General features: G+C 33.8%; 1 protein-coding gene across 1 annotated transcript in view; it reads left to right on the top strand.

Moving 5' to 3' along the window:
* LOC126882762 (putative helicase mov-10-B.1) overlaps positions 1-13586 on the top strand; it is a 190047-nt gene that overhangs the window by 56897 nt on the left and 119564 nt on the right. The window contains exon 3 of the mRNA XM_050647766.1: positions 5167-5323. Within this exon, the coding sequence (XP_050503723.1) occupies positions 5167-5323 (157 nt within the window). The remainder of the gene's footprint in view (positions 1-5166; positions 5324-13586) is intronic.

The following is a 13586-nucleotide window of genomic DNA, read 5'->3' as shown; positions in this document are numbered from 1 at the left end:
TAGGGAGGGTGAGTCAAGTCCCACAGCACTTATTCCACAATTGACCCATTGTGCATCCTCCCAGGGGGTTGTCGTCTTTAGTTCATTATCCATCCTGCCATTTCCAGAAAGGCGGACAAATCACCAGGTGACATCTCCCCTATGTCGGCAGACGTTATACCGTATACATAAGTATTATACTTTCATAATAAACTTGATCCTGACTGTTTGACTGGTTTCAGGGTGATTTCAACTATAGATCCCGAATTTTAAATAATTAACTGGGTTTAGGTCGTTTCAACACTAGAGGGGTGATTTATTAGGTTTTTCTTAAAAATAAAGTACGACACATCCTTTTATGGTAAAACTAAATATAGATTCCAAATTTTTTATCTTTGGCTAGCTGTTCTGTTTTTTTTTTAATCTAAAGCGAAACATGTTTTAATACTGAAACTAAAACTAAATCATGTAGATTCCGAATTTTAAATTAGTGGGGTGGTTTGTCGGTATTTGCTGGGTTTGGAGTCATTTCAATCATATAGGGGTAGATTTATCTAGTTCTTCCAAAAAATAAAGTGCGATACGTATTTTTATGGTAAAGCTAAGTATAGATTCAGAATTTTATATCATTGGTTCGGTGTGGGGTGGTTTCAACCCTTTGGGGTTGATTTGTTCTGCTTTTTAATCTAGTGCGAAACGGACATGTTTTTATACTAAAACTAAATCATGTAGATTCCGAATTTCAAATTAGTGGGGTGGTTTGGCGGTGTTTGCTGGGCTTGGGGTCATTTCAACCTTATAGGGGTAGATTTATTTAGTTTTTCCAAAAAATAAAGTGCGATACGTATTTTTATGGTAAAACTAAGTATAGATTCCGAATTTTATATCATTGGTTCGGTTTGGGGTGGTTTCAACCCTTTGGGGTTGATTTGTTATGTTTTTTTTTAATCTAGTGCGAAACATGTTTTTATACTAAAATTAAATCATGTAGATTCCGAATTTTAAAGTAGTGGGTTGGTTTGGCGGTATTTGCTGGGTTTGGGGTAATTTCAACCCTAAAGGTTGTCGATTTATCCAGTTTTTCCAAGAAATAAAGTGAGATATGTATTTTTATGGTAAAACTAAGTATAGATTCCGAATTTTATATCATTGGTTCGGTTCGGGGTGGTTTCAACCCTTTAGAGTTCAATTGTTCTGTTTTCTTAATCTAGTGCGAAACATGTTTTTATACTAAAACTAAATCATGCAGATTCCGAATTTTAAATTAGTGGGGTTTTTTGGCGGTATTTGCTGAGTTTGGTGTAATTTCAACCCTATAGGTTGTCGATTTATCCAGTTTTTCCAAAAAATAAAGTGAGATACGTATTTTTATGGTAAAACTAAGTATAGATTCCGAATTTCATATCATTGGTTCGGTTAGGGGTGGTTTCAACCCTTTAGAGTTGAATTGTTCTGTTTTTTTAATCTAGTGCGAAACATGTTTTTATACTAAAACTAAATCATGCAGATTCCGAATTTTAAATTAGTGGGGTGGTTTGGCGGTATTTGCTGGGTTTGGGGTCATTTCAACCCTATAGGGGTAGATTTATTTAGTTTTTCCAAAAAATAAAGTGCGGTACGTATTTTATGGTAAAACTAAGTATAGATTCCGAATTTTATATCATTGGTTCGGATCGAGGTGGTTTCAACGCTTTGGGGTTGGTTTGGTCAGTTTTTTCAAAAAATATTGTGCGACACATCCTTTTATACTAAAACTAAATATTGATTCCGAATTTTTATTTCTTGTTGATTTGTTCAGTGTTCCCAAAAATAACGTTGGACACATGTTTACAATAAATCTAAATATAGCTTCCAGGGGTAAACCCCTTCACTGATTGAAACCGCCCTCCCCCCCAAAGCGAGCCAATCATAGATAATTAGTAGTCCACACTTAGTTTTACTTTTTTTGTCTCAATTAATTTAATTCAAAATTTTTTTGAACACTTTGTATAAACAATTATGTTAATGTTTATACTATTGAATAGAGAATTGAATACCCTTTCAAATGAGCTGTTACATGACCCCCATTCTCATGTAAAAAAAATCATGGATTACGTCATCATGCCCAGGTGGATGACGTCACTAGTATGATATATATGCCAGAAAATCGAAATTTAAAAATAAAAATCGACCTGTTTCGGGATTTTTCTTTAAAGTCGCTGGTTTACGAAATAATGAATTTATGCGTCACTTTATGGACGCACTGTAATATGTATATTACGGTATACCGCAAGCTTACCACTCGCGTCACAATTTTTTTATGACGCCAAATACGAATTTAGTATTTGGCGACAAATTTCCATATCAAGCGATGAGAAGTATTCACTTCAAAAAGAACATCAATTTTCGTTGATTACAACCGGAGGTATTGCGACTTATAAATGTGTAGTTGTTGTGAATTAAGTTTTTGATAATAAAATCAAGAGGGAAAGAATCGCTTTATTTTAAACCCTTCACTTTGGCGCATCATGGACGGCTCATTTTTACAAGAATCGTTTTGAATTTTTTTTGTATAAACATGATCTTTCAGTCGTTTAAATGTTGCTTTTTAAATTCTCTAATGTTTATAAACAAAGCCCCGGTGAATTTTTGAAAATAAGTGGCTAACTCGAATTTGAAGGGTCGTAGGGCATTATATTTTTGTTTCAGTTTGTATAAGAATACCAACGTGCCAAATTAAAAAAATTAACTTCCTACATGTTAATGCGTCTGAGTTATTTAAATTGTTTATAAACTTAAAATAACACTACTTTTTCAAAATTATTTTACAACATTTATTATAAACTTTTTAATCAAAAACTGATCTAATTTGATAAAATGTGCCTGTCTCTTTGATATAATGTCTTCAGAAATTATGTAGACTTAATAGTTTACGCATAATAACGCCATAGATAAAAGCTTTTTGGGATAAACAATTTCAATTTTGCAATAACTATTAAGTCAAACTTCTTAAAATTTTAACAGCTGAATACTTGTGGCATTGTTGCTAAACTCACGTGACATTAAAGTTTTTTTGTGTATTGTTAGAAAAGTTAATAATTTTCAAAAAATAAACTTTTGAACCTATTTTCCCAATAACTAAGCAACAAATTAACAAAAATAACTTTTCAAACACTCATTTTAAAGAATTTTCTATGATTCTTCAGCAAAATTGTATCACCTTTCCATATAGCTTATCGGTCTCCACCTTTAATATTTAAAATCAAATAGCGATTTTTAATTGTTTATATATTGTTTATAAGTGAAAAAGTACGTTTGATCTTTTGCATAATTTTTATATTGGATATTGTTGTAACTAAATTTACCCAAAGCAGTTTTTAGATACCTGTATCAACGGATGTCACGGGAAAATCCTTAGTTCTCTGGCCTATTTTAGGGATTTTAAATATATACCGTTTATAAAGGATTTTACTGTTTTTTGTATATATTTAAAATCCCTAAAAAGGGCTACATCACAGAACTAGTTTTCGATTGGTTGACCAATCACCATCAGAGCTTACGTGAAATTTACATGCTAACCACCAAGATATAATATTACAAAAATATGTGTGTAAAAACCCTTTACAAGTAATCCATCAAGGAAACATCGGTTAAAAATGCGAACTTAAGCATGGATGTTGCTGCCATACTGTAATTATGTGAACAAGTCAAACCATAGCTCAGATGTTACCTGGGGCGTATTAATGGAATATTTTAAACACCCATGCTTAAGTTCGCATTTTTAACCGATGTTTCCTTGACGCATTACTTGTAAAGGGTTTTTACCCACATATTTTTGTAATACTATATCTTGGTGGTTAACATGTAAATTTCACGTAAGCACTGATGATGATTGGTCAACCAATCGAAAACTAGTTCTGTGATGAAGCCCTTTTTAGGGATTCTAAATATATACCTTTTATAAAGGATTTTATTGTTTTTTGTATTACATGGTATACAGGTAACTACAGGAAAAGTTTTTCCTTGTGGATTATTCATATTTTGATAAAAATAATTATAATAAAATTGCGAAATAATATTTCGATTATTTCTTATTCGATATGCAGATTACACAATAATAATTATAGATTATCTAATATTAAAATCCCACACAAGTGTAAATAATATTGTATAGTGTAATATTAATTCCCCTAAAACTACGTCTAGTTAAATGCTACCTACATTTTCCAATCTTTACAGATTTTATTAATGTCATTAAATTAATCATAAACATCAATAAAGTAATGTCATCAATTTAATCTTACCTACTCCTACTATATGTTGTGTTGAGGCCTCGACGCTGACAGAGACCCTCATAAAAAAAACTAGAAGCATTCGAAGTGTGGGTGTACCTGAACCGAACATGTCACCAATATAGAGGCAATCCACAGAATGGGAAAAGAGAAAGGAATCGTGAGCACAATTAAACAAAGAACACTTGAATATCTAAGCCACATATTGAGAAACGATCAGTACCTCCTACTGTATTTGATTATCTAATCTAGGGCCTAGGGGAAAATAGAAAGTAAGAGTGGTTCAAGCAGGATAAGCCACTCCAAAGTGGCTCCAAAATCTGCGGAAGTAATTCGAGCTCACATCGGTCGAACTATAGGGCTTTTCATCGCTTCTCATTTGTTCCGGGCAATTTTCATGTGTCACATGAATGTATTATACTATATGACACATGACAAGTCGCCGCAACGAATGAGAAGTGATGAAAAGTCCTATTCTGAAGTGCCGTAAGCAATATCAAAATTGCCATGTTAATAGACAACGTTCGCAACTTACAGGGTACTCAAAGAAGAAGAAGTGTAATATTACACAAAATATTTGAGACTGAGCTCTAAAGACTAGACTAGGTTGACAGTGTTTGATGGCAAATGCGAGTTGTTAAAGCAGTCATGTTGTCACACCAGAGGCGTTGAGCGCTAGCTTTCTTTCCCGTTATTTCTGGTATCTCGCGTTTTTAACAGCTGGCAATCCTAATTTGCGGCCATTTTTTTACAGGCACTCTTATATCATCCTATTAGAAAAGAATACTTTTCTAATAGGCTAGCTTTAATTTTTGAATGACACTCTGTTAACAATGTATTCTCCTATTCTCAAATTTATATGAAAATGTAATTTTAATTATCTAACTACCTAATGAACGTATAATACTTTTTTTAGGAGGAAGCTCTGTGAATAAGAAACCATTTAACGAACAGGTCTATATCAATGACAAAAAGTGTCTGTTGTGTAATGTTACTTTTGACAATCGGAATAAATATGTAAGCCATGTAGACAAACAAAGTCATCAAGTTCGTTTGAGCTACGCTAAAAACAAGTAAGTTATAAATATAACATACTCCCATATACTGAATTCGAAGTCATAACGAATGAAAAAGTGCATCTTGCATTTTAGACAGAGCACATCAAAAAATTTAAAACAATTTAGGCTATTTGTTATAATTTGCTTTGAATTTTTTTGTGGGAGTGATTAACCTTCATACCGAAAGGTCGGTTTATACACAGCCGTGACCGTACCGTGATCGGTACGTGATTCTACCGGCGGACTGTGGTTCCAAATGCCGAAAACGTGGTCATGAACCTTTAAAAGCGTATATTGTTCATACTCTTCGGAATTACTTTCCTAAGTACTTTTCCTAAGGATTTTTGACATCGCTGATTATGAATCTGGCGTTTTTTTGAAAAACAAAATGTCGGATCCAACACGGCGGAAAGAAAATGAAGACTTATAATATATCAATCGAAACGCAATATTTTTTTTTTCAAATTAAGGTATTTTACTTATTCATTAACAAATTTTATGCATTTATTCTTATAAAATCTTAAGTCAACTTTTATCTTACATTAATAGATATTTGAAAAAGAAAAATCTCTACAGCGATAAAATTAATAAACTACCAAACTTTCAAAATTACTTCGTACTTGTCCCTGAGCTATGAATGGGAATACATCCGTTCTGATCCTGATACCTGCGTATTACGACTCTGCGAAAGTATGAGAAAACAACTGTAAACATAGCTCATGACCACTTTTTCAGCATTTGGAACCACTGTGCGGCGACGTAAAAATATTCTTCTGGGGAAAATAAACGGCCGAATTAACACATGTCCGGCACAGTGATCAGTGCTGTCAATCGGCGGGTGTAATTTCCTCACCAAAATAATCTTTTGCCTGCGTTTATAAGGGTATGTCATAATCTCACAGGTATTTTCCTCACCAAGACCAAAATGGTTATTTCAGATATTTCAGGTAGATTTTATTAAAAGGCATTCAATTGAATTATTTATCTACTATTAAATTACAGTAGGTACCTATAATTATAATAATTAATTAATTAATTATAGTATTTTATTTTTAGTCACAATTGGAATTTTGACAAAAATGGCATGTTTAATAGAAAGTGATCTCGGTAAACCTTACGCGTTATTGGTATTTGAAAATTTTATTTTTTATAAAGTGAAAGTTTTAAAAAGGGAAGAAGTATTCTGGAGGATGAAACAACTTGTAGTGCGAAATTTTTTACTATTGGTGCATTTTTTACAATATCTAGAAGTAGCCGACAACATAATCATGAACTAGATTGTCAGAAGTTAGATCGAAAAATTATTTATTATTATTATTATTATTATTATACATAAGCAAGGGCAGAGGGACAAGTCCCTATTATGCCCAAAAACAAAGAAATTACATAACTAACCTACTAGTAGATACAATATAAAACAAAAGAAAAAAGATATAATTTTTGTTTACATAAAAAAAAATAAAATAGTTCAGCTATAATAAGAAACGGTCAAGTCTGTTTTTAAACGTGTTAGTAGAGGGGGCCGTGACAATGTTATCACTAAGGTTATTCCAACTCTCGAACACTCTATTTGGTAGGAAGTTCTGCCTTGATCTCGTAGAAAAGTTCTCTTTTTTAAGTTTGAACTGGTGACCTCTGAGGCGTTCATCTTGGTTTATAGTAAACATTTCGTCGAGATTTCCGAAACTGAATTTTAATATTTTAAAAGTGGTTATTAAGTCTCCACGTTGTCGACGAAGTTCGAAGGAAGTTAGATTGGCCATACTAAGTCTCTCTGCATAGGAGGGTCTTCTCAGTCCCAATGGAATTCGAGTTGCTTTTCTTTGGACGTTTTCCAACAATGTTTTGTCTCGAACCAAATCAGGATGCCACGTTGGACCAGCGTATTCAAGAATCGGTCTTACGTAAATAGTGTAAAGTTTACAGAATGACTGCATTGAAACTCTCGAAAAACACCTCCGAATAAGATATAGTCTGGAGTTCGCACGTTTACAAATAGAAGTAATGTGGTCGGACCACGTTAGACTGCTGTTTACGATAACACCAAGGTCGTTATACGAGAACACTGAATCTAATGGTCGCCCGTTAACAAAATACGGCACAAGTGGGTTATTTTTACCAATTCTAAGCACTACACATTTTTCCGCGTTTAAGGGTAGTAACCATTGGGAACACCAAGTAAAGATAGAGTCCAAGTCCATTTGGAGGGTTAACTGGTTTGTCATAGGATTGGCATATATTTTTGTGTCATCAGCATAGAACGATATTTTACTGGAAACATAATAAGGAACATCGCTGGTATAAACCGTAAAAAGCAGAGGTCCGAGGACAGAACCCTGAGGCACTCCACTTTCCACTAACCTGTCCTGTGAGAAAGATTCGCCAACTCTAACTTTGTAATGTCGATCTGTCAGGAAATCATCTATCCAACGAAGTAAAGTACCGCGAACTCCGAAATGTTCTAGCTTATGTAGAAGTCTGCGCTTAGGGACACGGTCAAAGGCTTTAGAGAAGTCTAGATAAATAACGTCGACCGGCTGCGAACTGTTAAGGGATAGCGTCCAGTCGTTAACACAATGTAGGAGATTGGTTAGAGTAGAGCGGCCAGACACAAATCCATGTTGTTGTGTTGGAATGACATGTTCCTGGAGAAGGAATTTAGTCATCTCCTCGGAAATAATGGCTTCCATGACCTTACCAACTACTGACAGCAAGCTAATCGGACGATAATTGTTGGGATCGAGTTTGTTGCCTTTTTTAAAAATAGGGGTGACGGATGCTAATTTCCAACTAGGGGGTAAGGAATTCTGGATAAAAGAAGTCTGCATAATTAACGTTAAAGGTATTGCAAGCGTGTCTGCGCATCTTTTTAACATTTTTGGTGTTAAACCATCTAAACCAGGTGAAGCGACTGTGCGAAGTTTCATTAAATGTTGTTTGACATGATCCACTGTAAATTCGACTTGCTCTAAGGATGCGCCGACACGGTTACACCTAATAGGAGGTAGATTGCCATCATTCGATTCTTTAGTAAAAACCTGTGAAAATGCTAAGGAGAGAGTTTCGGAAGAATCTGTGTCAGAAGAGCATAAAGTCTGATTAGGTTTTTGTAGTAAAGGTATGGACACTTTAGATGTCAATGAGGATCTTATGTATTTGTAAACTTTTTTAATGTTACCGCTTTCAATAACACTTGTTTCAAAATTACGTCTTAAAGTTTTTAGAAATGTTTGTAAATTATTTGAAAATCTGCGGTGGTTTTGAAAATCGCTGTAAAGCCCGGTCTGTTTAAATTTCCGCCAGAGATGTCGTTTGTGATTAATTTTTTCTGTTGCCGTTTGATTAATCCACGGTTTAAGATTGTTTTTATAAGTCTTACGGATGGTAGTATTTTTAGAAATTATATTGTAGACGGTATCGAGAAATGCAGTCCACATTGATGAAGGGTCGTTTAAGTCAGCAAAAAACAAATTCCAGTTGATTTGAGAGAATTCAGCGTCGACTTCAGAAAAATCTGTTATGGTGTATGTTACAATATTATTTTTGCGGGGTAGAATTTGATTGAATTGGATGTGAGCCGTTATAACTGCATGATCTGACTTTCCTATAGGAGAGCTGATTTCGAGAGATGAAATCAGCTGTTCGTCGTTAATAAGCACCAGATCTAAAGTAGATGGTTGGTTATTAGTTCTAAATCTGGTAGGTTCTGTAATGAGCTGTATTAAGTTCGAATTTACTACAAAACTTTTAAATAAATTATGAGAGTTTTCGGTGTCAGATAACGAAGTTATTGGCCAGGTGATCTCCGGAAAATTAAAATCTCCAGTAATAATGAGATTATCGAGAGATGATAGTTCTTCAAGTTTAGTAAACATAATATTATCGTGTGCAAGTACTGTAAGAGGTGGACGGTATATACAGACTAAATTAAGGCAAAATGGATTTTTAGTAATAGACACGTGAATAGCATCTATTCCAGGAATATCTAATGGGTTAATGTTAATTTTGAAAGTTGTGGTAATAATATTAGATAAATAAATGCATACACCACCACCGACACGATTTTCTCTGTCTTTACGATAAATTGTATATCCATTGATGTTAACAGAAGAATCAGGGATTGAGGGTTTAAGCCAGGATTCAGCAATACACATAATGTGTGGCTGAAGAAGTTGCACTGTGCATACAAATTCATCAAATTTTGCAGAAAGTGAATCTAAATTCGTATATAGAAATAGCCAATCATTAAATCTATCGGTAGAAAAATTATGAACGAAATTTCGTGATTCTGGGAGTGCCATTAATGTATTTAATTGTTAAGTCATGTTCACCGTTATTTTTGCGAATTTCTAGTTCATTTCGGAGTTCTTTTAAGCGTGTTTGTTGGATGGGCGTCTTATCGTCAATTATTGAGAATTTTTCCGTGGCTTTGTTTTCCAAAAGTTTTGCTTTATTTCTCAAAATATCTTTAACGTGGTATTCCGAACTCATTACTACCTTTATCATTCGGGGAAAACGTTGGTTCGCTTTGCCGACTCTGTAGAAAGTGATTTGCTTTTCCTGACAGCCAACAGTTGCCAAGACAAGGTTAATCTTATTTGCGTCGTCATCTTTTCTGCGTTGTGCATCCCCAGAGGAAGATTCTGGAACGCCTCTGATTAGAATATTCTTCGCACGTGTCATGCGATCTACAGCTTCGTTTGCAATATTATCCGTGAATTCGGTAGACTTAAACAAGTCAATTTGGCTGAGCTTGTTATTTAACTCAGTTATTTTACTTTCAAAATCATTAATTTTCGTACGAATTTCCATTTTAAAGTCCAGCAAAAGATCTTTTATTTCCGAAAAATTAGAGATATTTGAGCTGCAAGAATTACATAGGATACTTATCCCACGAATTTTCTGTCGAGTAACGCGATCGTCGGAAGAAAGATCCGTGCATGTGATATGTATTTGTCGCTTACAACCATCGCACTGAAGTTTACGGTCAGCTGTTGCTATGTTTTTGGAGCAGTTAGAACAAACTGAGGTAGAAGGCATGATCGGGTTTTTTACTGGTATGTAATTAGTATAGTTTGTTTTATTATTAATAAATTGTGAAATGGTACTCACAGTTGTTTATGTTCACTGTAATTGCACTTTTTTTACACAAAATTTTTTACAACCACTAATGACTATTGGTATATGGAAACTGGTATGCAAAATTTCTTTACGAAATTATTATTATTTACAGCGTAATCTTGAAAATTACTAGGAGCACAAAAATGTACGTGTGTCGTTAATCTACTAGCGATAGACTGAATTTAGATTTCTAACTATTGTAAACGTAAAGCCGAAGAGAATTGAAAAACCAGCAAAAATTATACGCCAAGCACTTGCAGCTAATTTGTCTGAAACAATTACTACGATTGTTGTCAGTTAGATAAGAAATAATATTATCGACGAAAAATGATACCTGGTCGACTTCCTTCCAATATTGATGAGGTTAAAGAATTTGTGACGGGGTGTGATCAAAAAACAACCAAGAGGGAAAATTTTCTCTTTATAAACTGTGTCAAAATTAGGATAATTGTATTTAGTTGCGAAACAAATATAAGACTTTTAGCCACATTGAATTTTATTATATGGATGGCACATTGCAATTATTCATTAGGTATTCATGGGCTAATGAATGGGCATTATATTTCATTATTATACTGTTTACTGCCAAACAAAATAACAGAAATTTACAACAATATTTTTTATTTGTTAAAATCAGAAATTTTTAAAGCTCTCAAAATTGAGTTTAAGCTAGTAAAATTTTTGAAGATTTTGAAAATGAATGCAATCATTGAAATGTGTCCGAACACTGAAATACATGGTTGTAAATTTCACCTACACTAAGCTTGGTATAGAAATGTTGGTATCTTGATTTAATATCAGAATATAAAAATGATTCTGAAAGAGGCAAGTGGCTCAAACATACTTTTGGGCTTACATATAAAACCAGAAGACGTATCAGATTGTTTTGTGTTTGATTTAATATCATGCAAACCAGGAAAAATTAAATCTAAGATAGATTATGTTGATTATTTAGTTTAAACTTATAGGTCTAGACGAAAATGCCATATTCTCCCCATATTTGTGGACAGAGGCAAATTCTTCTGTTAGTCGTATTACGAATGCTTGCGAATCTTTTCATTCGTATTTTAATTTATCGTTTTGTAATACGCATCCATCCATATTATATATTTTCTTTGAAAAAATAAAAGAATTTCTTTGAAAAAATTGAAAGTTTGCATATTGCAAACCTATAAAATAGGTCTGGATCCCGCGTATGAAAAAATAATTGATTAATAGCAAGCTGAAAATTTGTTAATAGCTTAAGGGTGTCTAGTCGGATAAACTCTGATATATGGGAACACTGGAACAGGGGCAGTTTTAATTGTGGAACAGGTTAAAAATTTGGAACGGTCAGACCACGAAAACGGCACATTTATTTTGTCCGACAGAATAACTTTAAACTCTCCGAACAGAGATTAAACTCTCATGCAAAAATCAGACTGCTATTTATCACCTGTCATAATTCCTGTCATTTGACATATTCTACATGTTCCACTCATTAAAACGCCCATTTGGTGATAAAGAGCAGTCTGATTTTTGCATGAGAGTTTAGTCTCTGTTCGGAGAGTTTAAGTCTGTTCTGTCGGACAAAATACATGTGCCGTTTTCATGGTATGACCATTCCAAATTTTTAACCTGTTCCACAATTAAAACTTCCCCTGTTCCAGTGTTCCCGTACATCAAAGTTTGTCCGACTAGATACCGTTAAGCCATTAACAAATTTTCAGCTTGCTATTAATCAACTTTTTTTTCATACGCGGGATCCAGACCTAAAAGATAAACAAGTTAAACTGAAATTAAAAAATGTAGTAAATTTATTAATAAGATATCAGTCTAATCAAATGACTAGAATGGATTTTGTAAAGTGTCTGTCTTGTTATAGATAGTAAATATTAAATAATAATTTATACGTCTTGCATATTATCTATATTATAAACTATTATAATGTAAGGAAATTAATGTCTTGTATTCGGATTTCGGATGCTTTCATAATAGACATTTTTAAATTAAACCTATATTTTTATTTTATTACCTGAGTGAGTTCGTGAGGAAAATACCTACCGGATTAATAGGAACCTTTAAATTTGGTGAGGAAAGTACCTGTCGGATTATATGTTTTTAATGGTTGGTGAGGAATTTACCTCCGCCCCTGTCAATGTTGTCGACGTAACCGTACCGTACATAAAGATTTATCGCCGACGTAATTTTTATTTTCACTGACGGACCACTGCTGCATTTGTCAAAATAAATGACGAGATGTTAATTGAATTGGTGTTTCAAAATTTGGTTCTTTTTGATATGTCAAATCCTAAGTATGTGGACACGGAATATTAAAATATGATATGGCACAAAATCGGCCTGGAAATTCTTTTGTGTTTGTATATTATTTTTGCATTATTTCTCTTGAATTTTATAAATTGCGTTTTTGTATTGATGGTAACTATTAGTATATATCGCCGGTCCGGAATAAGAATGACGTAACTGCAAATTTTGTCAATTCCTGTTTATCGCGTAATTAACTTCTAAAATACTGTGTAAAGATGATACAAAAGCAACAGAACTGTAATTACTTGCTGAGCCACTACAGGGTAGTTGCATCGTTATTGAAATACGCACCATTTTAGACCTATTTCAGATGAAGAATGACGCAATTATAAATAGGGTTGAAAATGGGGAGACTAAATTAAGATAATGAAATGCAGACCAATAGGGATGAAAATAAAAGCCATGGCTGTAAGAATAAACGGCATACTAAATATTTAAAAATAGTTTTTTGTACCTACCGAAAAATTTTAAGATTAAAAATTACGCAACTGTAGATCGGGTTGAAAATGGGGCGAATAAATGAAGATAATGAAATTCGAATCAATAGGGATGAAACTAAAAACCGTCATTGTAAGAATAAAGCGGAATGGGACGTTTCATCGACGCCGGTTCGTCGCCGCCGTTTCGATACCGCCGGTTCATCGCCAGTCCATTTCATCGCCGTCCGTTTCATCGCCGTCCCTTTCATCGCCAGTTAGTCCGTTGATTTTGTATTATGGGAGATGACACGACACGACGTTAAATTCAGTTCAAAACTTTTGACAATTAAAAAGATAAAAAATATTATTATTTACTGTTTACTGAAGAGTTGGTCTGTGCCCATTGAATTGGCAAGTACCTAGTATCTTCG

This window comes from Diabrotica virgifera, chromosome 1 (genome assembly GCF_917563875.1).
Source record: "Diabrotica virgifera virgifera chromosome 1, PGI_DIABVI_V3a".
Lineage (NCBI taxonomy): Eukaryota > Metazoa > Arthropoda > Insecta > Coleoptera > Chrysomelidae > Diabrotica > Diabrotica virgifera.
This window is presented reverse-complemented; position numbering and strand designations above follow the sequence as displayed.